Source organism: Grammomys surdaster, unplaced genomic scaffold, assembly GCF_004785775.1.
Source record: "Grammomys surdaster isolate TR1022 unplaced genomic scaffold, NIH_TR_1.0 164, whole genome shotgun sequence".
Lineage (NCBI taxonomy): Eukaryota > Metazoa > Chordata > Mammalia > Rodentia > Muridae > Grammomys > Grammomys surdaster.
Window position 1 is genome coordinate 1,881,781 of NW_021604612.1, and position 25,818 is coordinate 1,907,598.

Sequence of the window (25,818 nt, forward strand, 5' to 3'; positions counted from 1 at the left end):
AGAGCTCGCTCTACATAGCCCCATTGTCCTGGAACTCACTCTGTAGAGCAGGCTGGCCTCTAACCCACAAAAATCCACTAGCCTCTGCCTCCCAGATACCGGGATCACAGGAGTGCAGCACCCCGCCCAGCTATGAATGATGAATTTTTACAACTTATTCCATGCAGGAGGCTCTCAGTCTTGGGGACACTGAACTCGGGAGTGCTGGCATCTCACACAGAAGAGGCCTGCCAGACTGTAAACCCAAAGCCATGACGAAGCAGCACACGGCTGGATTAGCTTCTTCATAGGGAGGACAAAGGTGTCTTCCCAATTTTTTTTTTTATGTACTTATTTTTATAACTTTTTTTTTTTTTTTTTTGGTTTTTCAAGACAGGGTTTCTCTTGTAGCCCTGGCTGTCCTGGAACTCACTCTGTAGACCAGGCTGGCCTCGAACTCAGAAATCCGCCTGCCTCTGCCTCCCAAGTTTTTTGTTTTTTGTTTTTTTTTTTAAACATTTAAATAAAAGAATGTAATCACCCAGCACGGGTCCAGGCAGAAAGCACTCGGGGCTGAGAAGATGGTTCACCATAAGACGCTGTTCTTTCAGAGGACCGAGCTTCAGTTCCCCAGTGCTGGGTGAACAACAGCTGAGAGCCCCTATCCTCAGACACAATCACAGGACTGGGAGGTCACCCCGGGAGTGGCTTGGGTTTCTGAAACTTCAAACCCCACTCTCAGTGATGGGCCACTCCTAATCCCAAACAGTTCCACCAATGAGGGACCAGAATTCAGACATATGAGCCTACTGGAACCTTTCCCATGCAAACCACCACTAGGGGTGACTGAACTCAGGATTCTTCAACCTCAGCCTGCCAAGTGGCAGGATTGTGGGTGTGCATCGCCATGCCTGGTCTATGTGGCTGGGAATCAAACTCATGGCCTTGTGTGTGCTGAGTAATCACTCTACCAACTGAGCTACAACCCCACACGTATGGTTTTAAAGCACTCTTTAAACCCCATTCAAGCTTCAGGGTTATGTGCTACACAAAAGGCCCTATCTCAAAAAGAATGTTTATACACACACACACACACACATTTATACGTACATACCTACGTACGTATAAATGTGTGTGCATTTACACTATCTGCAGCTGACTACAGAACAGTCACAACTAACCAGAAGGGGTGTGGTGGTGAACAGCTCATCATGCTAGGCTAGGACAAGCACTCCCTTCTGTGTGTGAGGCCTGGATGGGGGTGGGGCAGGACAGACAGTCAGAAAGCCACTTGTTTTAGGACTGCTATCACTGATGAAACACCATGGCCAAGAGCAAGCTGGGGAGGAAATGGCTGATTTCAGCTCACATTTCCAGGTCACAGTCTGTCACTGTTTGTCACTGAAGGAAGTCAGGACAGGAACTCAAGCAGGGCAGAGACCTGGAGGCAGCTGATGCAGAGGCCATGGAGGGCGCTGCTTACTGGCTTGCTCAGCCTGCTTTCTTATAGAACCCAGGACCACCAGCCCAGGGATGGCCCCACCCACAATGGCCTGGGCCCTCCCCTACCCAATTATTAATTAAGAAAATGCCCTCCAGCTGGATCTTATGGATGCCTTTTCTCAGATGAGGCTTTCTGCTTTCTACCTCTATCTTGTATCAAGCTGACATGAGACTAAGCAGCACAGCTCTCACTACCCACACATGCAGTGTGAGCAAACACTGTATGTCAGACTCTGAGAATACCTGCGTTACACTTGCTGCCTATCAAGTCACCCAAACACTCAAGTGCAGGAAGACGGGAGCCTGCGGTGTGGACCCTCCACCCAGGTGAGGAGCTCAGCTCTGAGAGCACCCCTCCACCTTGCCTGTCTCGGGCAGGACTGGCAGGTTTCTGAGGTCTAAAATCCGAGTGTGCACCTAACAGGAACGGCTGTGTGCTGGAGTCGGGCCCCGCAGCAGGGAGGGGTGCTTGCTTCAGCTGTGTGTCACGAGTGAGCCTGGCAGACTGCTCAGGGGACTGAAAGCCTGCACGCTGTAGGTGAGGCAGCTTGGCACTTGTATGGAGGGAGAAAGCTATCCTGCGTGCCAGTCAAATCACAGAGCCAGCTTGTGCTCAACAAGACAGCCTTGTCTTACTCATTCTCTCAAAGACTGGAGAACAAGAACACACATCAAACCACACCTGCAGAAATCACCGCAGAGCGGCATGCCACGGCTTGAGCGGTGTTACCAGAGCCAGGCGCATGCAGACCAGTCCAAGTCGCCACACCTCAGCTGGGAACCTGCTCACTCCTCAAGCCAGAGTCTCTGACAAGCCAGTGTGCTGACTGCTCACCTGTGTGCTGACCGTTCACGTGTGTGCTGGTGCTTGTGTGTGAGGGCAGGCATGTGTGTGCTGGCCACTTGTGTGTGAGCGCAGGCATGTGTGTGCTGACCGCTCATGTGTGAGCACAGGCATGTGTGTGCTGACCGCTCGTGTGTGAGCACAGGTGTGTGTGTGAGCACAGGCATGTGTGTGCTGACCGCTTGTGTGTGAGCGCAGGGATGTGTATGCTGACCGCTCGTGTGTGAGCACAGGAATGTGAATGCTGACCACTCATGTGTTAGCAAAGGTGTGTGTGTGAGCACAGGCACATGTGTGAGCACAAGCATGTGTGCTGACCACTCATGTGTGAGCACAGGCATGTGTGTGAACACAGGCACATGTGTGAGCACAGGCATGTGTGTGAACACAGGCACATGTGTGAGCACAGGCATGTGTGTGAACACAGGCAAAGGGCAGTGCCGAGCCTACAAACAGCAAACCGACATTCACATAATGATGGTCAGACAAGAATGAAATCTGACCTAGAAACAATCAAATATCAGCAACGATGTAAAATCCACAACCCTCCTCAAATACACATGGTTAGACCATCTAGTACAGTGAGGACGGTCCTACTGGCTACAGCTACTGATGGCCCAGTGACCAGGCAGCAGCCCAGCAAGAGCAGAAACATCAGTATCAACTGACATGGGGCTCATAGCCAGGCCTTCTACGACAGCACAGGCCTGACCACCACCCTCACCTGCTGGGTGGGGACCCGGCATCTGTTCCCCAGTGTTACAAGTCAGACCAAGAAGGAGAAACCAGCTTTTCCTTTATGGATTCTGAACACAAATCACTCAGAAATTGCCTCAGAACGGAGCTGCTGGAGGGAAGGTGGGCTGAGAACATAAAATTGCCAGGGCTCAGAAAGTCATTCTTTCTTTCTTTTCTTTCAGAGCTGAGGACTGAACCCAGGGCCTTGCGCTTGCTAGACAAGCGCTCTACCACTGAGCTAAATCCCCAACCCCAGAAAGCCACTCTTACATATAGTTCCTTTATATTACAGAAAGAAAAATGAAGGCACACGGTGGCAAACCAGAAATGTCAGGCTTCAAGGTGACCCAGCGGGGACTCGACTTCCCTCTCTTCAGTGGCCAGCCTGCACCCCTCCCTCAGCGCCATTCATTCTGATACAGAGACATGTAGAGGTATCCTCTGTTGTCCCCACCCCCACCCCACCCCTTTTAAGACAGTGTGTCTCAGTGAACCTGGAGATCACCAGTTTGACAGACTGGAGAGCCCCTAGGCTCCTCCTGCCTCAGCCCCCTAGTGATGGGGTTATGGACAAGCATCGCTGGGCCTGGCTTGTCAGAAGATGTTGACGATCCGAAGTCAGGTCCTCATGCCAACTCTACCCACTAAGCTTACTTCACAGCCAAGGACTCACTGCATTCTCATTCCCGTAAGGAAGGTTACCAAGCGACGTGATACCTACTAATGCAGGCCGCTTAACGTAAGGAAGGACCACGTCACCAAACAGGTCTCCTGCAAGCGCCGTGAGGGTCAGAGTCTCCTGTGTTTGCAGAAGGAAAGGCAGACTCAGAGCCTTTTGTGGATGTGGAAGCTGAAGGAACTGTCTGAACTCCGTGGAAGACTGGCCATTTGGAGTTTATTTTGGGCTTCTTAATTGGCTTGTTCCATTTCTTTGAAGAAAAGAATGTCTTGAATTCATTCCTCAGTTTATAAAAAGAGTTCCTGACCTGGCTGACACGCTGTGGCTGTCCCCTCAGCTGGCTGGCCTGAGCCCTAGCAACAAAAAGTTCCTGAGCGCTTCTCACTACTAATAAAGGAAAGCACAGGCTGGAGACGGCCCAGTGGCTAAGAACATGTCCAGATGACGTAAGTTCTAGTCTCTGCTGCACCCATAGCAGGGAGCTCACAACGATCTGTAGCTCTAGGGGACCCGATGCCTCTGTCTTCCACATGCACGTGTCCCCATGAGCACACATCCACGCACATGTACTCATGCCTACACATAGTTAAAAGTAAGCCCTTGGGGCTGGAGAGTTGGCTCAGTGGTTAAGAGCACTGACTGCTCTTCCAGAGGGCCTGAGTTCAATTCCCAGCAACTGCATGGTGGCTCACAACCATCTGTAATGGGATCCGATGCCCTCTTCTGGTATGTCTGAAGACAGTGACAATGTACTCATATACATACAATAAACAAATCTTAAAAAAAAAAAAAGTAAACCCTTGAAAGAACATACTAAACAGATTTGTGGGCTAAACACAGCTGACATTCACTTCAGACCCACACTCCAAAACCAGGCTAAGGCACTAGGGTATGGCAGCAGTCAACAGAAACAAAGTATCCAAGTAGAAAAAGCTCCAAAGAACCCGTTGACTGATCGAAAGGCAGGCACACTGGCGTCCCCTCTGATCCTTGAGCACCGTCCTCCTTCTTTCTTTCCAGAGCTGGCTCCCTTGTCCACTAACCAATCCAGCCATAGAAGTCAAGCACAGGCAAAAACAGAACAAGCTAGTCATGACATCTGAGAGGAACTACAGGAACCAGAAGCTTCCCCACGTGATGTCAAGCTGTGCTCCTGACAGAGGGTGGACTTCGTGGTGCCTACTTTCAGGACCTGCGATCCACAGTGAGACATGCCCTAGTTTTCCACTGCCGCCCTTAGATTTCCATCGCATGGAAACAGCTAGCTGTGCCCAACACCTGCACTGTCACATAATGTCAGGGCACTAAACTCTTAGTTTAAAAGCGTAGGACTCACCAAATCCCCTTTCCTCCTACAAGCCAAGGACAACAGGTACACAAAGCTCCATCTTATCCCCAGCTGGGACAGGGCTCAAGGAAAGGCAAGCGAGGACCAGTACATGCACTGAGGAGAGCACACAGAGCCACCTCTTGGGACCTCTCACTCTTACCACTGTTAAACAGTATAAATCCTAGGCTGTAGCTTATCACCTAGAGTCGGGATAAATCTTGAATCTTGTATCGTCTCTACTCTGGCAGCAGGGGTGGAACCAGGATCACATGCACCTAAACAACAAACTGCAGGGCTAAACGCATCCCTTGGGACATTGTCTTGAGCTCATGTTCCATTTACAACTCACAACCCAAAAGGCCAGGGGCTGAAAGAGATGGCCCAGTGGTCAGAGCCGTTGCCGAGCTCGGGCTGAAAGAGATGGCCCAGTGGTCAGAGCCGTTGCCGAGCTCGGGATGTCGCTCACTCACTCACCTTGTGAAGAGGGAGCACCAAAAAGGCCCCTCCCCCGCTCGCTTCTATGATGATGGCCACGAATCTGGGGTTGACTGCACAAAAGGAACTGTCCCAGGTGACTCGGGAGACGCGGATGTCATCATAGCACTGGTCATTCTTCACCGCCTGTCCAAAGACATGCCGGAACTTGCTCTGCCGCACCACTCGCCGCATCGTGTCTGTGAAGGGAAAGTGGCAAGAAGTGTGTGAGAACCGAGTGCTGTCTAAGCCGCACTTCTGCACAGGCATGCTGGAGACAGCCCCTCGGAACTGTCTGCGCTCCTAAAGGGTAGTCAGACTGCAAATCCCAGACGCTCTGCAGCAGGGGCAGGGAGAGCATTGCAAACAGGTTGGAAGGCTCACAACATCAGAGGTAGTCCAAGAGTGTGCACTTCAAGAGAAAGATCAAGGCTGGACCTGAAGGAAAATCCATGGAAAAACTCCCTCTGCCCTTCCTACTCTGGAGACAGGAAAATACCTAAGTGAAGGAACCTCGGAGGTGTGAAGCTGAAGGAAATCCTCAAACAAGGTATGATGTGGTGGCGTTCTCCTCGGCCTGCCAGGGTGATTTTCCCATTTTTAAACACCCTCCCTGCCTTGCCCTGACATCAGCACCCCAGTCTGAGCACTGTGCTGCCTCCCTGCAGTCACTCCACACAACCAACTATGCAGACTCAGAGATGAGAGGCTGCTGCCCTGTCTTCCTGTACTGCTGAATCCCCTCTGCCCTACAGAGGACCCGGACAACTGCTGGCTGCTAAGGCCCAGCAAGGAACAGAAATCCAACCTGAGGCTGCCGCAGAAGAGCCGGGTCCTAGGACGGAGCTGTAATTAAGTGGGAAGCGGCTGATCAAGGCCTCACGACGACAGGAGTCTGCCAGCTCCATCCTAGCGAGCATTAGGAGCCATATATACAAGCCACAGTAGCCAGAGCCGGAACTGCACGGCAGTGGCAGCTAGACAGAAGGGTAGGAACAGGCCAGTGTGGAGGAGAAAAGAGACCGGGCTGGGGGCTCGTGTCAGGTCATTCAACTGCTTGCAGAGGAGGCTGGGCATGCGGATGGTGGGTGACAGCTAGCTGGGGCCCTGGGACCTCCCTGGTTTGCCAGATGGGTATGAACATGGGAGGCTTTGTGCTTCAGGCCCTGCCCCCACACCTCAGGTCTCCTAGCCAGCACTTGATGTAATTTTCCCGTCTGCTGCTGTACAGCATTCTGCTCAAAAAGACAAATGGAACTCGGATAACGCTAAGTGGAACCGGCACATGGCCAAACCCTGACAAATTCACCGAAAACCAGACCGCTGTGAACAGAAGAGGCCAACAGCTGTCTGTCTGCGCCACGTGGGACCTGAGGTGGGCAATGTGGTTTCTCGTCCTCTACGTCCCTTCCACTGTTAGATGCAGAGAAAGAGTGTACGCCGGAGTCTCTGTCCTCCTTTGCAAGGCTTGTGTGGCAGTGTCCTCTCCACTGCTGGGATGTGTGGCGGGGCAGAGGCAAAAGGCTGGTGGCAGCCCCCACGTCCAGTGTTCTATAGCCCAGCTGCTGCCTGACCTTCCCTGCTGACTACTGGGACTGTCTACTTAATGCTCGGTACAAGATGCTAAGGGCTTGCACTCGGCCACAGGCTTCACTGTGAGACGGCGTGAGTTCTTCCTTCAGGAATGAGTCAGACATAGCTTCTGCTGTGACAAAACCTCAAGGAACACACCTCCATACTGGCCACTCTCCAAACCACCACCTTCTCAGCTATCGGTTGGTTCTACAAGTCACAAAGGCTAGAGCCACAACCAGCACATCCCAGCAAGCGTTTCAAAAGATGGCTCAGCAGTTAAAAGTGTTTACTGCTCCCTCAGAGCCACCATACACACCATGGATAGGACTGGAAGGGAGCCCACCAGAAACCAAACCCAACAACAAAGCTCAGAAGAGAGAAAGCCTGTGTCAGTCACTGAGTGATGGCTGTGGGCGTGTCCTACACTCACTGAGCGACTTGGAAGGAGCGCGTCTTGGAAGGAGCGCACAAGGACAGAGGCATGTTGTAAATCCCTAGGAGAAGCAGAAAAAAGACTGGGCACGCCTGTGTGCGCACACACACAGACAGACACACACAATACACGTGCACATTTTTATTTTATTTTTTTTATTTTTATTTTTTTGGGTTTGGTTTTTCGAGACAGTGTTTCTCTGTGTAGCCCTGGCTGTCCTGGAACTCACTCTGTAGACCAGGCTCAGAAATCCGCCTGCCTCTGTCTCCCAAGCGCTGGGATTAAAGGCATGCGCCACCACCGCCCGGCAACGTGCACATTTTTATAAAGCAGAAAAAAGAAAACAGTTATCACGACAGTGTGAGAGTTGACAAGATAGGCCTAAATCAATGCAACAGAATTCAAAGTCCAGGGCCAGAGAGAGGCTCAGAGGGAAAGAAAGGACACAGCTGCACGAGCCTGGTGACCCGAGTTTGATCCCCAAACACATGTGAAAACGGTAGGAGAAAACCAAGTCTACAGTGCTGTCCTCTGATCTCTGTACACATGCCCACACATACACACGGTGTACACACACACACACGGTATACACACATACACATGTGCCCACAAACACACATGTACCCCCACACGGTGTACACACATACACATGTGCCCACAAAAACACATACACACATGTACCCACACACAAATACACACGGTGTACACACATACATACACACGGTGTACACACAGTGTACACACATACACATGTGCCCACAAACACACATGTACCCACACACGGTGTACACACATCCACACAGTATACACACATCCACATGTGCCCACAAAAACACATACAAACATGTACCCACACACACAGTGTACACACATACACACACGTGCCCCCCCCACATACACACAGTGTACACATATACACACACAGTATACACATATATACACATGCCCAGATATACAGTGTACACACATACAAATGTGCCCACAAAAACACATACACACATGTGCCCAGACATACACAGTGTACACACATACACACACGTGCCCACACACACATACTCACGCACACACACTGTACACACATACACGCATAGTATACACATATACATGCACATGCCCACACATACACACACGGTGTACACAAACTAACAACAATAATAATAATCACATTAAAAAAAAAAGAACTTCAGTCCCAAGGTGAACCCATGCTTTCTCTAGCCGACTGACTTTCAACACAGGAACCAAAACCACTCATGGGACATGGAGTGTCAACACAGGGTGCTGACACAGCAGGACAGCCCTGAGAGCAAGCCAACAGAAAGATCCTGGTGACCAAATGGGTCAAAAGCCTGGACACAGAGCCGAGACTACAAAGCTCCCGGAGGGAATACACGGCCATGTGCTTCCTGCCCTGGATGGCAGAAGCAGCTCAGGTGTGACACTCTACAGGCAACAGCAAAGGATCTGACAGGGCTCAGCAAGATGGAGGAGAACTGACCTCTCCAAGTTAGCCTCTGACCTCCACACATGCACCACGGCACACACGTCACATCAACACACACTGACTAAAATAAAAATATACACAGACATTTGTTGCAAACCCTGAATCTAATAAAGCACTCACTAATACCTAAAATAGATAAGGAACTCCTTATTAAAAAGGGGACAGAGTAGGGAAGACAATTTAAAATCCCAAAGGTGGACTGGCCAGGCATCGTGGAGGAGGAAGATGAGGATTCACAGCCAGCCTCAGCTAGGAGGTCTTGCGTTTGCCTGCCGTACGTAAGACCCTGGGTGTGTAACCAGCACACTCTCCAGATGGATTAAAGGCCCACAGGGGACATGCGTCTGTCCAATGCGCATAGAATGTGCAAGGCATTATTGTCCCTTGGGAAGTGAAAACCAAACCCTCCGTGAATGAAAACCCAGCAGTCAGCGAATCGCTGGTGAAGTGTGGGCTGCTCGGGGTCTCTGGGGTGTCAGGTGGGCTGAGCTTTGGAAGGGCCTTACAGCTCCTGTGCTCTGACAGGTTTCTACCTGACTTGGCTCTTGAGAGAACTGAGAATGAGTACATAGACCCAACCCCCTCCTCCCACAGCAAAGGGAGAACTCTGAGTGCTGCTACCCACTGGTCTAATAGATAAAATGCCACTGCCACAGAGACTGCTGCTCTGCAGTGTGCGCACACACCAGCACATCCCACAGCCTGGAGAGACCTTGGCAACGCTGCAGTGACGGAAGGTAACGCAGAGACCTGCAGAGCCTAGCTCTGTTTGTATTAAGCCTGTACTAGGCAAATACGGACAGTAGTTTAGGGGCTGTGGGTTAAGAGCTAAAGACGGGCAGGGGGCTGTTTCTTAAGACTCACTTGCCCAAGCGTTGTGGCAAACACTTTTAATCTCAGCACTCAGGAAGCAGAGGCCAGACTAGTTTACTATCGAGTTCCAGGACAACCAAAGACACAGAGCAAGACCCTGTCTCGAAAAACAAAAACAACAAAACAAAAAAAAAAAAACAAAGTAAACAAAAGACGTGTGTGTGTGTGTGTGTCTGTGTCTGTGTCTGTGTGTCTGTCTGTGGGGATGGGGCATACAATGCCTGCAGAGGCCAAAAGAGGGCATCAGATCTCTTGGAAATGGAGTTACAGGTGGTTGTGACCCTCCATGTGGGTGCTGGGACCAGAAGCCAGGTCCACTGCAAGAGCAGACAGTGCACTTAGCTACTGAGCCATCTCTCCAGCACCACAGGCTTCTTTAGGTGACATGAAACTGTTCCTAATTCACTGTGGTAATGGGTGCACATGGCTCTGGTTTTGGTTTGGTTTTCTCTCTCTTATGCTTTAAGTGAATGCATGGCATGTACACAGGTGTGTTTTAATCTGTCCAGCGTCCAGCATGGACTCTGGAGTCCTCACTGATTTGTGAACACCAGCAACTGTTACTTACGAGCCCACCAAGTTTCCCTGCCCAAAGGGAAGAATCCCACCCAACACCCCCCTGACTAGGGACATGAGTAGAATTTTCATACAGAACACTGGTAACCAAGAACTCTACAGCACTCTGGCTCTCCCTCCTCAGGACCATGAATTCCCTTTCCAAAGGAAGAAAGATCTGAAAACGATTCCAAAGACTAGAACTCTAAGAGTCACCAGTGCTGACTAATGGCGAAAACTTCAGGTGGGCCAGGCAGTGGTGGCGCACGCCTTTAATCCCAGCACTTGGGAGGCAGAGGCAGGTGGATTTCTGAGTTCAAGGCCAGCCTGGTCTACAGAGTGAGTTCCAGGACAGCCCAGGCTATACAGAGAAACCCTGTCTCAAAAAAACCAAGGAAAAAAAAAAAAACTAAAATGATTTATTTGTAAGGGAAGCTGATTCCCAACTGTATGAGAAGTTCTGAACAAGGAGATCAGGTCTGACTCTAAACAGCCTGCCAGAGAGAGGTTGCTCATGAAGTCTGTCAGTTATGAGCGCCTCCCCCACTACCACCACCACCACCACGTGACCTTTTCTTCATAAATGTTGAGATGTCTCAGACATAAGAGGGCAGTGAGCCACGCAGGATGGAGACTGAGGCAGGAGAGCCGGGACTCAAGATCAGCCTGGAACCAGGAGCAAGACTCCAAAAATCAACAAAATGATAGACAGGCCAGCAAGGAAGAGCTCGGCCAGTAGACACTTGGCATATAAGGAATGGGCTGACTGTCCCCAGAACTGCTGGACAAGAACACACACGCACACACGCACGCATATACACACATGCACACACCCATATACATACGTACACACACATACACACACATATGAACATATACACACATACACACACGTACATGTACACACACACATACACAAAACTATTTAAAATGATGACGTAGTTAAGACATTGAGCAAATCAAGGAAATGTTCAACAAATTCCAATAAGCAGGAGGCAATGTAAATATATATTTTAATTTCCACAAACTCTAGCTGGGTGTGGTGGCGCACACCTTTAGTCCCAGAACTTCAGAGGCAGAGGCAGGTGGATTTCTGAGTTCAAGGAACGCCTGAACTCATGGTCTGCATGGTAACTTCCAGGCCACCCAAGATTACACAGTAAGACCCTGGACTTAAACTGTGGTGTAAGAACTACACATCTAACCTAAACCCCCGACAAGATGCCCTGGTTCCAGTAAGACTAGCAAAATGCTTGGACAAGTTTCATAAAGTCAGAAAGCTAGGTGTGGTGACCCGTGACATCAGTTTGGGGCCCGACCTGGGCTACGTAGCACAGATGTGACAGTGGCTGCAGTGGAAGAGGAAGAGAAAAAAATACAAAAAAATGAAAACAACAAAAGCCAGATGTGATAACACTCACCTGTAATGTAGCACTAGAAAGGCAAAGGCAAGACTAGGCTATCCTTAGCTACAAAGTGAATTTGACGTTAGCTTGGGTTACCTGATGTGCCTGCAGGTTTTATGTTAACTACAGACATTTGAGAGGAACGAACCTCGATCAAGAAAATGGTCTCCAGAGGATAGACAGGGCTATTTGCAAGAACATTTTCTTAGTGATCGGTGGGGGAAGGTCCAGCTATTGTGGGTGGGGCCAGCCCCAGGATCGTGGTCCTGGGTTCTATAAGAAATCAGGCTGAGCAAGCCAGGGGAAGCAAGCCAGTAAGCAGCACCCCTCCATGGCCTCTGCATCAGCTCCTGCTTCCTGCCCTGCTTGAGTTCCTGTCCTGAATTCTTTCAGTGACACACAGTGACGTGGAAGTGTAAGCAAATATCCCTTTCCTCCCCAGTTGCTTTGATCACCACATTTCTTCCCAGCAATAGTGACCCTGCCTAGAACACCTGGATGGCCCAGCAGAGGCCCAGGCCCACACTAAATGTCCTCTCTAGGGCTGGTGTCAATCTCAGAAACATGACTACTTGTCTCTCTGCCCTGGTTTCTAGGTATCGCTGAAGCCAAGAGAATTGATACCCAGTAATCCAGGCTTTCTTTTGTTTCTTAAACAGGGTCCCTCTCTATGTAGCCCAGGCTAGATTCAAACTCACAATCTTCCTGCTTCAGCATCCTAAGTGCTGGGATTCCAGGCCTTTACCACCATCCTCCGCTGTAAGAACGTGTTGGCAGGCAGACAGTATATACCTCACCTTTGACAGTGAATAAAGAGAACCTAAACTCTGAAAAGTGCTATCCATATACCTAACACCAAGGAAACAGGAAACTTAGATTTCCTTGTGTTGTGGGTAAGCATCGTAAGGAAGGAAGCATGACCGACCAGCAGGGACCCCACGGCTAAGGGCTGGGACTCCAGCGACGGCAGAGCCATGGTGAGCGATGTCTCAGGGTTCTGCGGTTACTGCCCAGCACAAGAGGAACAGTGACGTTTGAGAAGGGAAGACACATGCGGTACAGTTGTGACACTGTAGTGGCAGAGGACAGACTGTCCCCAAAGCACCTGGGTAAGCGTTCCTCCATTCTCTCCGTCTGCCTCCACCAATCTCATTTTTAAGAAAAGGACCACCATCCTGACATTTTCCTGTTTACTGAGACTCTGTCTGTTTAAAGAGTCATGCAGATGTAGTTCTATGGTGCGTACGAAAGGAAACACATCCTGCGAGAAACACAGGAAAGCTCCCATCAGCAGAATCCTGCAGCAGCTCTGCAGACACCATTCCAGCGCACCAGTGAGGAATGCACACAAGGCCTCAAACAGTCCCCCAGCCAGCAGCAACCACAGAAAGCCTCCAAAGCCTCTGCGAGGGACAGGCCGTGCCTCCAAGGAGCTGCTGTTTTTATGACAGGCACTGACGCAGACTGGATGTGTTTTATTAAAAGAACAGGAGGGAGCTAAGAGACGGCTCAGCGGTTAAGAGCACTGGCTGCTCTCCCAGAGGACTCGGGTTTGACTCCTAGCACCTGCACAATGGCTCCTAACTGTCTGTAATTCCAGTTCCAGGGGACCCAATGCCATCGGTACACAAGTGGTAAAAGACGTATGTAGGCCAAACATACAAATAGACATTAAAAAAATAAACTACGCAAGACAAAAACAACAACATACACCCAGTAAGGCAACAGCTGAGACAAATGTCTTAACCTCTTGAGTCTCTTTTAAGAAGTAAGAAATGTAGTAACCCTGTCCGCCCACGCGGAACATATTCACAGGAGAAGATGACTAAAGTAGGCGCAGGAGATTCCTGATTAAACACAGAGTCTAACACGCATCATTTCTGGGTGGGAGGGGACTGGCTTTTAATTTGTCTACCAATGATGCTCAAAGAATCCTTATAAACCACACGTTTTCACTGCATTCACCACTAACAGTCACAGGAGACATTTAAAGAAAAAAAAAAAATGCCATGTGAAGTAGCTCACAGCTTTAACCCCAGCACTCTGGAGACGGACACAGGTGGTTTTATATGAATTCGTGTGATCCAGCCTGATCTACAAAGCAAGTTCCAAGCCAGTCAGGGCCACACAGTGAGACCTAGTTTTATTGTTTGTTTTGTTTTAAAAAAGACTTGCCTAACTTATTATGTGTTAGTTTTTTTGTTCTATGTGTATGGTTGTTTTGTCTGCATGTTTGTCTGTGTACCTCACGCATGCCTGGTGCCTGAGACCCCCGGGGCTGTAGTTACAGATAGGTGCTGAGAATCAAACCAAGTCCCCTGCCAGAGCAGCAAGTGCTCTTAACTGCGAAGCGTCCCTGTACTCTCTCACAAAAGCTGTTTGGGAAAGAGGACACGTGCACGGCAAGTTACACACAGCCAGGCTGGCTAAGCCAGGGCTTTGGGGAGGGGGAGGAGGGAGCTCTACACTTGCTGGACTTGCTGAAGGCGGTCCTGCTGGAGACTGCTAGCTCCCTAACACGGATGCTGCAAGCACAGGATAAGCTTCTGTGTGTTCAGTGACAGAGAATGCTACGAACAGTCAAACCCACGAAAGCCTCCAAGTAACTTCTCTTCAGCCAGGGACAGACGGACAGTCTGGGCAGACGCATGTTTCAATTCCATAGCCCAAAACAATCTGGCTCTAAAATGCTTCTAGAAACAAATGCAAGAAAATAGACGTAAACTGCGGTTGCGGGGCCAGCCTGGGCCACAGGAAGTCTGAGGCAGAACTGCAAAGCATTGGCTCCCAGGCTCTGCGTTGTTCAGCCCTCCCTCTCTCTGAGACACTGAGAGTCACAATGACCCAGAGCCACAGAGCACAACCCGTCGGCCCTCCTGCTTTCTCAGCACCAAACTCCACAGCAGGCATCCCCTCAGCTTCTTGGTCAGTACACAATACTCCTCAGAGCCCTTCCCTGGGGTGCTGCCTCAGCGGCCAGAGTTCCACTTGCTGGCTCAGAGAGTTTTAAATACGAACTCCATTGAGCCTAGACTTTATGAGCATTAGAACAAATGGAAAGGCCAAAATTCAGAAAGCGTTCTGGATAACCCATACTGAGATGAACCAAAGAAAACATCGGTCTCACCCAAGGAAGTGAATCCTCACTTCTGATTTAAAAAGCTTTATAGCTGTTCAACTGTGGGAGAACATGCAACGATCACAGAACACTAGAAACACATATGTGTACACACGTATCCACCAAAAATGCACGCCCTAAAGGCTAAATTGTGCTAACAGTTCTCTACACTTTTTGAGGTTTTCTAGAACCTTCGCATTTTACAACTTGTCCTCATTTTAGGAAAACAAGCTAGAGACTACCTGACGTGAAACCTGAGCACGTACTGAGACATCGAGGAAACGGCGGTATCATGTAAGTGCTTCCCCATCGCCACGACAGGAAACGAACCTGGGCAAGAGGAGCACGGAGCGACTGTGAAGACCAAGAACCCATGTCCACTCCTGCATCGAGAGACCCTCTGAAGACCCAAGGGACATCATAGACATTCTAAGTCACCTAAGGAGGAGCACACAGAGTGACACTCAGAGGGTCTGCAATTATTAAAGCAAGACGCTGGGAGACAGTCCTAGCTCTCCAGCGTCACAGGACACGATCTTACGACAGAACTAACATGCAAAGATGCGTGTTCACCATCCTTCCCCTCTCCTAACCCCCTGCTTACCATCAGCAACTTTATGATAATAACTGCCTCTCCCCGCCTGCATCTGAAGACACCTCAGCCTCTCCCTGCCCTGGAGAACACGCGGTGGCAGCCCAGAAACCATCCATGGCTGCGGGCATCTCCCAGAGGCCTCTGTGAAGAGCCAAATGGCTCTCTAGAGTGCTGGGGCTGCGTGCAGAACTCCGGCGGATATGAACAGCCCGGAGTGTTTCAGAACACTCCCGCTACACTGATGACCTACTTTTCTTATCAACAACAGGGAAGGAAAAAGAAAAGGCTAAATATGACTGTCCAAACTTGCTAAGGCTGTCTTACATTATTATTCAGTCAATGAAGTTTCTCTCGCAATAAAATTTTAATAATTCTTTGGAAATTTTATTGTTTCAAGAAATGAGATGACTGGGTTCCCTGATCTGAATAATATGATAAAATAAGAAGGCTTGTTTATGAGCCGGGCGGTGGTGGCGCACGCCTTTAATCCCAGCACTTGGGAGGGAGAGGCAGGCGGATTTCTGAGTTCGAGAGTTCGAGGCTAGCCTGGTCTACAGAGTGAGTTCCAGGACAGCCAGAGCTATACAGAGAAACCCTGTCTCGAAAAACCAAAAAAAAAAAAAAGAAGGCTTGTTTATAAAGACTGCTGTTAAGACTAGCCATGGATACACTAGCAGCATCACAAAACAAGATGAAGCCAGGCCTGACCCAGGATGCTGAGAGCAGGAAGGCAGGGAGTGTTAGACCAGCCTGGCAATGCACTCAGAAACTGAACTTCTTCTTCTTCTTTTTTTTTTAAAAATATTTATTTATTTATTTTATGTATGTGGGCACACTGTAGCTGTCTTCAGACACACCAGAAGAGGGCATCAGATTTCATTACAGAGGACTGTGAGCCACCATGTGGTTGCTAGGAATTGAACTCAGGACCTCTGGAAGAGCAGTCAGTGCTCTTAACCCCTGAGCCATCTCTCCAGCCCGAAACTGAACTTCTTAAAGACACAGCTTCAGCTGGAGACATCTGGTGCCTTCCCAATACCCTGTGCAAGCAGGGATGTGTGAACACACACTCTTGATGAGGAGTCACAGGAAGCTGCAGGTGAACACAAGACACTGTGGTTCTGGTAAGAGATGAGTTCGTCTGACTGTCACCTAAGTTATTCTGGTCCCCTGGTTATTGTCTCCTCAGCTATAAACTGGAGACTGTTTATAATAAAACAGAATGAACTGTTTCTTTATCATCTTGCAAAGCCCAAGTCTACACACTGTGTCCATCAGCCCACATCTCCCTAGGAAAACACACGTGGGTCATGGAGAACAAATCCATTTCTAGCGTCTACAGGGTCACACATGTGGCACACTCAAATGAGAAGGGCCTTATCCTTCTAATTCATTTCTTCAACAACGACTTAGGCCCCAGTCATGTGCCTGGACCACACTGGACACCGCAGGAGACTGACAGGCATGTGCTGTCCCAAAAGCAAACTCCAGGCATGGGCAGACGTGAACTGGACAGGAGGGCAATGGGATAGGGAATGAACCCCTCCCCCCACCCTGTTGAGAAGCCCAGCGTTTGGCACCATCACTTTAGCATGTGAAACCCTTCCCTGAATACACTGGAGACTGGACACGCACACAGGAGCATCTGAACGCGCTCAGGGATGAACTGTCTGAGTCAGAAGCCTAAGTCCCAGTTGAGCCAGGCAAAGGGGATGGAGCCAAAGGACACCACCAGCTCGATTTCAAACACCTCATTTGATAAGAAGGGCATTAGAAAAAAATTATTACTGTGACTGCAGAGGCATGTGTGCTACTGTGCATGTATGGGGGTCATAGGACAACTGGGGGAGTGTCTCCTTCTACCTTGTGGCTTCTGAGGGCTGACCTCAGTGGCCAGGCCTGCAAGGCAAGCACTTTCACCTGGTGAGCTGCCTTGCTTTTGATCCACGTAGGCAGTGCCCTCCTGCCCAGAGCAAGAGGCAAAGATAGCTGACCTCCTGCCTCAGCAGCTTCTTCAAAGACCCTTCTCAAACAGCCGGGTGCACAAAACAGCACCATCTCAGGCTGGTGACTGCATCTGCCATCTGAGGCTGAGATGCGGCCAAACATCTGCTTAGCATGTGGGCAGCTCCAGCTTCAGCAGTCAACCGTCACACGCACACACACAGACACACACGCACACGCAGACATACACACACACACACACACGCACACAAACACGCATATACACCATACTTTATCTGAAATAAAGTGTACTGAAAGGAAACAAACTGAGGAGGCTACTTGAAAATAAAGATAAGTCTGGGCATGGTGGTGCACACCTTTAACCCCAGCGTTTAAGAAGCAGAGGCAGGCAGATCTCTGAGTTTGCTATCATCTACAGAGCAAGTTCCAGGACAGCCAGGGCTGCATAGAGAACCCTTTTCTCAGAGGGAGGGGAGATACACACACACACACACCCAGAGAGAGAAAGAGAAAGAGAGAGAGAGAGAGAGAGAGAGAGAGAGAGAGAGAGAGAGAGAGACAGAGAGAGAGAGAGAGAGAGAGAGAGACAGAGAGAGACAGAGAGAGAAAGGAGAGCATGAGGATAGCATCAAGTGACAGTAATACTCTCATAAGCAACTGTGCTTACAGTCTGTAGGAAATGTCTAAAAACTACTAGAACTAATAAACACCTACAGACACACAAATGTAGTCATCTTTTAAAACAGCGGGAATGACAACCCAACACCCACAAATACACAAATGTAGTTATGAAACAATCCATTTTTGTAGCCGTCTGTAACACTGAAGCCCACCTTCACTACAGAGTACAAGGAGCTCCGAGTGGGACACTGAGCAGGCGAAGCAGTGACAACTGCCCTACGCGACTCACCTGCACTGCAGTTCCTCTGGAGCTGGACTACAAGTCCCTACAGGCTCCCTCTGTCCCTACTCCTCCAGGGTACACATGCAGTGAGGACACTGGCAAGGTAGCCATGTGCTAAAGGGAGGGGCACTGAAGGGAACGTGACCCTAACCTGGATACACACTAGGCTTTCCTGAATCCACTTGGACAGTGACCTCAGATGATCGAAAACATCAGTCAGGAAGTGAGATTAGTTCTTGATGAAAGCTAAACTCACTGGCCAGAATTACGAAACAAGCTCTAAGAACTGCTAGCCTGGGAAGGCGCCGTAGCCTATGACCGCAGCACTCCAGAGGCTGAGGCAGGAGGATGTGGACCTCAGGATGAGCCGAGACTACACAGTGAGTGTGAGGCTAGCCTGAGCTAAAGAGCAAAGCAAGCAAGGGGCTAGGAAGATGGAGCACCTGCTCCAACCTCCAGCACCCACATAAAACGTGGGGGTGGGGGGTACATACTGGAGCCCCAGCACTGTGGGACTCAAACAGGCAGGCCCTGAGCCAGCAAGTCTAGCTGCAATGGCAGCTTCTGGTTCGGGGAGGACCCTCTCAAGGCAGTATTGCAGAGACTGTCAGGGGAAGACTCCTAACACTGTTCCACCCTCCGTAGACACACATGGTCATGCACACTCGAGTGCCCTGCACAACATACAAACCCCCAATACTGACAATATTCTGAATTTGTTCAAGAACTCAACCAAGTAAACTTCCAATACTCAAAATGTGGGCTGGCAAGATGGCTTAGTGGGAGTAAGGGAGCTTGTGGATAAGCCTGATAACCTGAGTTCCTAAATTCCCCCACCCAGACCCACACGCTAGGAGAAAAACCGCTTCTATAAGTGGTCCTCTGACCTCCAACCTTCAGTGACCCAAGTACTAAATACACTAATACAGCTGACTTCTTGTTGTTTTTGCTTTTTTTTTTTGCTTTTTTTTTTTTTTTAAAGAAAATACATGTGAATCTCTACCTACAAGTGTGGCAGGCAATTATGTGATTATTCAACTAACCCAGGTTGAGTGTCAGCTGCTTGACTGCCAGGCTATGCTGAGAAACTGAGGCACAAAAAAAAAAAAATTAAACATTCTGTACCTTCAAGAAACACAGAATGTAACGGTACCAGTGTTCCCCTTCTCCAACTAGAAACCAACTCCCACTTCGTTTAATTTTTAGTTTCTACTACCTTAATTCAAAGCGTGACTGCTCGGTGCTGGTGGAGGCCACTGACAAGACCGCAGACTGGCCTCTACCTTTGTAGCATCATGTCTAACGTACGCTTTTTGGTTTTATTTGTTCGTTGTTGGCATTTTTGTTTCTGAGATGGGGTCTCACTCTATAGCCAGACTGACCTCAAAATCACTCTGCCTCTGACTTCTTCATGCTAAGACTCACTCCAGGTGTGAGCTGCTACTCCAGGCTATTGTATGTCATTTACATTCTACTCAGACACACTGAATGACAAAGATTCTAGTATCACAACCTTCTGCAGTTTGAACAAAACCACCCACACTGCACTGTTTTTCCCCACTTACTCCTGGTTTAGTCCAAACCAGCTCGGTCATACACCCTCAGACACCGCCTTGTTCTGGACATCCCCACAACCCAGCCTCTCCAACACCTGAACTTCTCCAGGCTTACTCATGCCTGCAAGATGTCTACAGAAGCTCCGTGCTGTGCTTTTAAACCTTTTGAAAGCCCTTGAGTCCAGAAGCAGCAACAGGAGGATCTCGGTGGATTTGAGGCCAGCCTGGTCTACATAGCTATAGGACAGCCAGGACTACACAGAGACCCTGACAAAACAACAAGCTGGGCACTGGTGCTGCACAGCTGTAATCCCAGCATTTGGGAGACAGAGGCCAGCCTGGTCTACGATGTAAGTTCCAGGACAGCCAAGACTATGCAGAGAGACCCTATCTCAAAAATAAACAAGTTAATTCATTAATTAAAAACAAGAAAATCCTTTTCGTACACTTTCAAGGTAAGTTAAAACACAACAAACTTTATAAACCAGAAACCACTTACTTGTACCAGAAAGAATCCAGCTCCTGACCCTCCCTATGCTCTGCACCACGTGTCTCTGAAAGACAGCTTAGAAACAGCTGCTCCAGAGCCTCGGCATGGGAAGCACCAGGAGGAGTTTCAGAGGAGCAGAAATCCAGGCAGAGAACAGGGTACCTCTGCCACTGCAAGCCTGTCTTGGTCGCCACCCTCCCTAACCCTCTTCCCAAAGGTCCCAGAAGCCACGGTGCCTTCCCACTATGGTCCACAGAAGGAAAAGAGAAAAGAGGGAGGACGAAGCTCATGAACAACAGCAGACTCGCTCTCTTACAGGAGACAGGACACAGAGTCGCTTCCCTTCCAGCTGTAGGGCACCTCTGTGTGGGCTCAGCCTGACCCCTCATCCACTCAACTGTTCTCCTGAAACCTTGTTACCCTGAACACAGACAGTTCAGAGAATCTGGTCACCAACAAGGAAACTCTTTTTCAAAGTGTCTGGGCTGGAGAGATGGCCTAACTGTTAAAGCATGTACTACTCTCACAGAAGGCCTGAATCTGGTTTCCCAACACCCACGTCAGGCAGCTTGTACCTGTCTTAACTCCAGTTACCTCCGGCCTCTGTAGGTCCCAGCACTCATACATACCCACCCCTGACACACATATAATTAAAAGTAAAATACAGTCGGGCCAGGCAGTGGTGGTGCACGCCTTTAATGCCAGCACTTGGGAGGCAGAGACAGGCCGATCTCTATGAATTCTAGGCCAGCCTGGTCTACAGAGTGAGTTACAAGACAGTCAGAGCTACACAGAGAAATCCCGTCTCTGAAAAAAGAAAAGAAATTACCATGAGATCAACTGATAGACCATTTGCCTAGCACAAAGTCCAGGATTTACTCCCCAGCACTACATAAATGCTTTTGTATGTGAGATGATCCTAAGGTTAGGGTCACCCTCCAACACAGGGCATCTGTGAGCGGACTGACACACAGCCTGTCACTGGTTAGTGTGTGACAATGATCAGTAAGAAGCACGAGACAACAGTGTGAGCCATTTGCTTGGCTCGCACCACTCAGGTCAGAGCAGACATGGAGGGCGGCTCAGCTGAGGCAGGAGGCCTCCGCATACACGTCCTGCAGAGGAAAGCTAGGAGCCGGAGCACAGATCCAGAATTCCACCATTAACTGTAACACCGCTGTGAGCTGAACAAACGCACCGTCTGTAGCTGGGGTTTATTATGCTGAGCCTGTATCTAAAAAGCCATCTGAGCCCCGAACACCCCAAACACCAAACACTCTGGACTAGTCCCGAGTCAAAGCGGGCCTGCAAACACTGCCTGCCTCCAGACAGATGGCATCTGGGTTCAGAGTCACTCAGAAGACTCCATGGGTCATAGCTAGTTCCCCTCACTGCGGAGCTCAGCCCAGGGCACACAAGACACCTCACACTGCATGAGACTGAAGTAACAATTGTAGGGAGGGGAAAAAAAAAAACAAGACTTCCAACTTCCTGCTGAAGCTCTGCTGTAAAGTAGCAGTGGCCAGCCCAGGAAAGAGCCCCGAGCAGCCAGCCACCCTATTCCTAAGAGACTACAAGAGCCTGTTGACCCAAGTCTGACTCCAGAGTCAAGTGAAGATAAAGGAGAGAACCAACTCCCCGAGGCCGTCCTCTGCTCTGGCCCCTCGGCATGGCACACGCACCTGCTACCCATGCATCGCGTGCTCACAGATGCACGTGGTAAATTTTTAAAATTAAAAAATAGAATAAAACCAGACACCGCCTCTTACCAAGTATCATCCGGAGAGCAGTGGCCTGCCCTTGTTGGCTCCAGGACCTCACTTGCTTGCCAAGAGAGCCGAAGCTGACAGTGTTAGGCTAAAGATACTACTGACCACAGAATGAGTCCAGCGGCTCGCTTGTTCTCATAAATCCCGAGTTTAGGACTCGGCTCCAGGAGGTCATCCTCAGTCAACTCACAGGCACACCGGGGGGGGGAAAAAAAAATATATATATATATATATATATACACACATATATATATATACACATCAATTTTTAAAATAAAAATTGAAATTCCTCTGCCTAATGGAGATAAAATTATAGTGAAGATGTACAAATACCACCCAAAGCCTTTATGCCCTTTATTTCTTTAATACAGAAACTGGGCTTGAAGGGGCCCTGCCCCTAGTCCTGCAGAGCTTGTCTACTTACTAAATTTCTAGAAATACTGATAGATTAGTTTCTTTTTATTTTACATGCATAAGTCTTTTGTCAAAATGTGTATCTCTGTCCTATATGCTTGCCTGGTGCCCTTGGAGGTCAGAAAAATGCTTCAGGCCCTCTGGAATTGGTGTTACTTAGCTGTGAGCAGCCTTGTGGGAGGTGGGAATCAAACTCACTCTACAAGGGCAGCCAGTGCTTTAACCACGGAGTCATCTCTGCGGCCCTAACTATCTAATATATTTTTTAAAGATTTATTTATTTTATTTATTTTTATTGGTTATTTTATTTATTTACATTTCAATGTTCTCCCCCTTCCCGGTTTCCCCTATTTTTTATTTCTATGAGTGCACTGTTGCTGCCTTCAGACACACCAGAAGAGGGCATCCAATCTCATTACGGATGGTTGTGAGCCACCATGTGGTTGCTGGGAATTGAACTCAGGACCTCTGGAAGAGCAGCCAGTGCTCTTAACCTCTGAGCCATCTCTGCAGCCCTAGCTATCTAATATTTTTAATGGAAGAAATGTTTAGTTCTTGCCAGGCAGTGGTGGCTCATGCCTTTAATCCCAGCACTTGGGAGGCAGAGGCAGGTGAATTTCTGAGTTTGAGGCCAGCCTGGTCTACAGAGTGAGTTCCAGGACAGCCAGGGTTACACAGAGAAACCCTGTCTCGAAAAAAAATCAAAAAAAAAAAAAAAAAAAAGAAAGAAAGGAAGGAAGGAAGGAAGGAAGGAAGGAAGGAAAGAAATGTTTAGTTCTGGAAAAGGTAAATGCTTGTACGTATGTCAGAGGCCTTGGGCGCTTCCTGGTCCATTCCTCCCTTTAATATAAGTGGTCGTGTCCTTCCTGCTGAGTTGGGAAGATGGCCTGAGAGTCCAAATCAGAGGCTGTATAGAAATATTGCACATAAACAGCAGACAGAACTACTGACCAAAGGATCTCAGGTTTGGACCACAATGAGTACTTGGATACAACACTTATTACAAGTGTTTAGTTAGAGCTTTTTCTTAAATCTGAGGTACACAACTTTTAGCATCTCCTTTCTTTGTAAGCATTATAAACACTGTCTTTTCTTTTAACTGTATGTTATATTGAAATAGACACTGAAATAAAAAACAAAGTGAAATTTAAAAATACAAATAAGTTTTAACGCAAATTTCCCTGCTTAACAGCGATGACAGCTCGTGTTCATTCACAGGCGCCCCCAGACCCCACTGGGGCAGCACGCACTCTCATATGAATAAATCAGCCTTGATTTTTTAAGTCTCTAAGAATGAAAGGAATTAGAATCTTTAACTGGGAAAGAATGCTGACGGTTCTGAAAAGGAATTTAAGTGTGTCTTGTGTGAAGTAAGCAAATAATGATTAACCCTTCGTCCTCAGGAGAGCTGCTTCTGCATCCTGTCAAGCATCCATCCAGTGCCAAAAGGGAAAACAGCTCGCCAACCCCCTCAACACTCTCCCCAGATTGTCCCAGAAATGACCACAGCTCTGATCTCCTGGGGTGGGGGGGACTCACAGTGGCTCATCCACCAAGCCACCATGTGACTACACTCACAAGCAGGCTGTCTCAGCTGCCCAGCGGGAAGCAGTGATTGTCACTTGTTCCAGCAACAGCCACATGTGCAGTTCCCACCCAAACTCAGCAAGACAAAGTGCCCTTTTTCCCAGCAAGGCAAGATAAACTCATCTTTAACTGGCCTTTAAAACATAAAACGTGATCACAATTTATCTTACTGAGAAAATAAAAATGATTAATACTTACTGTCTTTGACTCCCAGCACCGTTAATTAATGAATTACTTAAATAAAATCTGCCAGGTGTGACCAGATACACACCTGTCACCCCAGCACTCCAGAAGGTGAGGGAAATGATCTGTGGGTCATCCTGGACTACAGAACAATTTCCTGGCCAACCTAGGGAACATAGCAAGACCCTGTCACAAACAAAACTGGGAAGTGACGTCTACAGCAAAGCTCATCCAAGACCAGCCACACTGCCACAGGCGCCCAAGCACGCACCCAGAGTCCTGAAAACACAGCCTGAGTGCAGGCAGAATCCATGAGCAGGGCCTGAGGCGGGAACTGCAGTGACAGCCCTATACCTGCTGTTTGTAGGTCTGGCAGAAGCCCAGGGTGGAAGCCAGAGGAAGGCAGACATTAAACTGGGTCAGACACTAAAACTGGCAGGGTCAGCTTATAAAAAGGAAGCTGATTCTAACTTAAGGGCCCACACTGTACTTCACAGCCACCTAACCTTCACACTACAAATGAAGACGGGGTCGGGGGCACAGCTGAGCTCCTGGGTGAGCGCCTTGGGAGGCTCGAGCACAGCCCTGGCATCTGAACCGCCAGAAGCAGAGCAGCCTGGTGTCTCCAGCTCTGCCCGTGAGTAGACCCACTACGAGGCTTGAGGCTGGCAGTGGGTTCGTTGAGGTCTACAGTGGCAGCCAGGATAAGGACACTCAACCCCTAAGAGGACACATTCCTTAAAAGGTGGCTTGATGCTGCAAGGTATATCATTCACAGTTTTCAACTCTTAATATTTATTTTATCGGGTTTTTTTTTCTGTTTTCTTTTCTTTCTCCACTTGGCCCCCTTTGGTTTTCTGAGACAGGGTTTCTCCACATAGTCCTGGCTATTCTAGAACTCACTATATAAGACCAGGCTGGCCTCAAATTCAGAGATCTACCTGTGTCTGCCTCCTAAGTGCTGGTATTAAAGGCATGTGCCACCATGCCCAGCCCTTTTTATTATTTTAACATTTTTATGTACATATGCCCAGAGGTCAGAGGTGTCTGATTCCCTAGAGCAGGGACAGTCATATCAGAGCTCGACGAATGCCTTAGTGCAAGTCTTCCTAACCCTGAAGAGACCAGTTGGGTACCTGGAACTAAGTAGTCCTTGTGCTTAAACAGACTGATAGACAGCCAAGTGGATCAAATAAACACAAGCATAGGTGGAGACAATGGACACATGCTTGACTAGGCATCTCCAGATAGATAGGTGTGAAGCCCCAGCCTCAGTGTGAATAGGCATCTCCAGATAGATATAGGTGTGAAACCCCACCCTCAGTGTGAATAGGCATCTCCAGATAG

At 48.9% G+C, this 25,818-nt stretch overlaps 1 protein-coding gene across 2 annotated transcripts in view; it reads right to left on the bottom strand.

Moving 5' to 3' along the window:
- Positions 1–25,818, bottom strand: part of Coro1c (coronin 1C) — a 67,876-nt gene that overhangs the window by 36,014 nt on the left and 6,044 nt on the right. For both annotated transcript variants that reach the window (XM_028765425.1, XM_028765426.1), the window contains exon 2: positions 5,548–5,747. In XM_028765425.1, coding sequence (XP_028621258.1) covers positions 5,548–5,742 — 195 coding nt within the window. In that variant the 5' untranslated portion in view covers positions 5,743–5,747. The remainder of the gene's footprint in view (positions 1–5,547; positions 5,748–25,818) is intronic.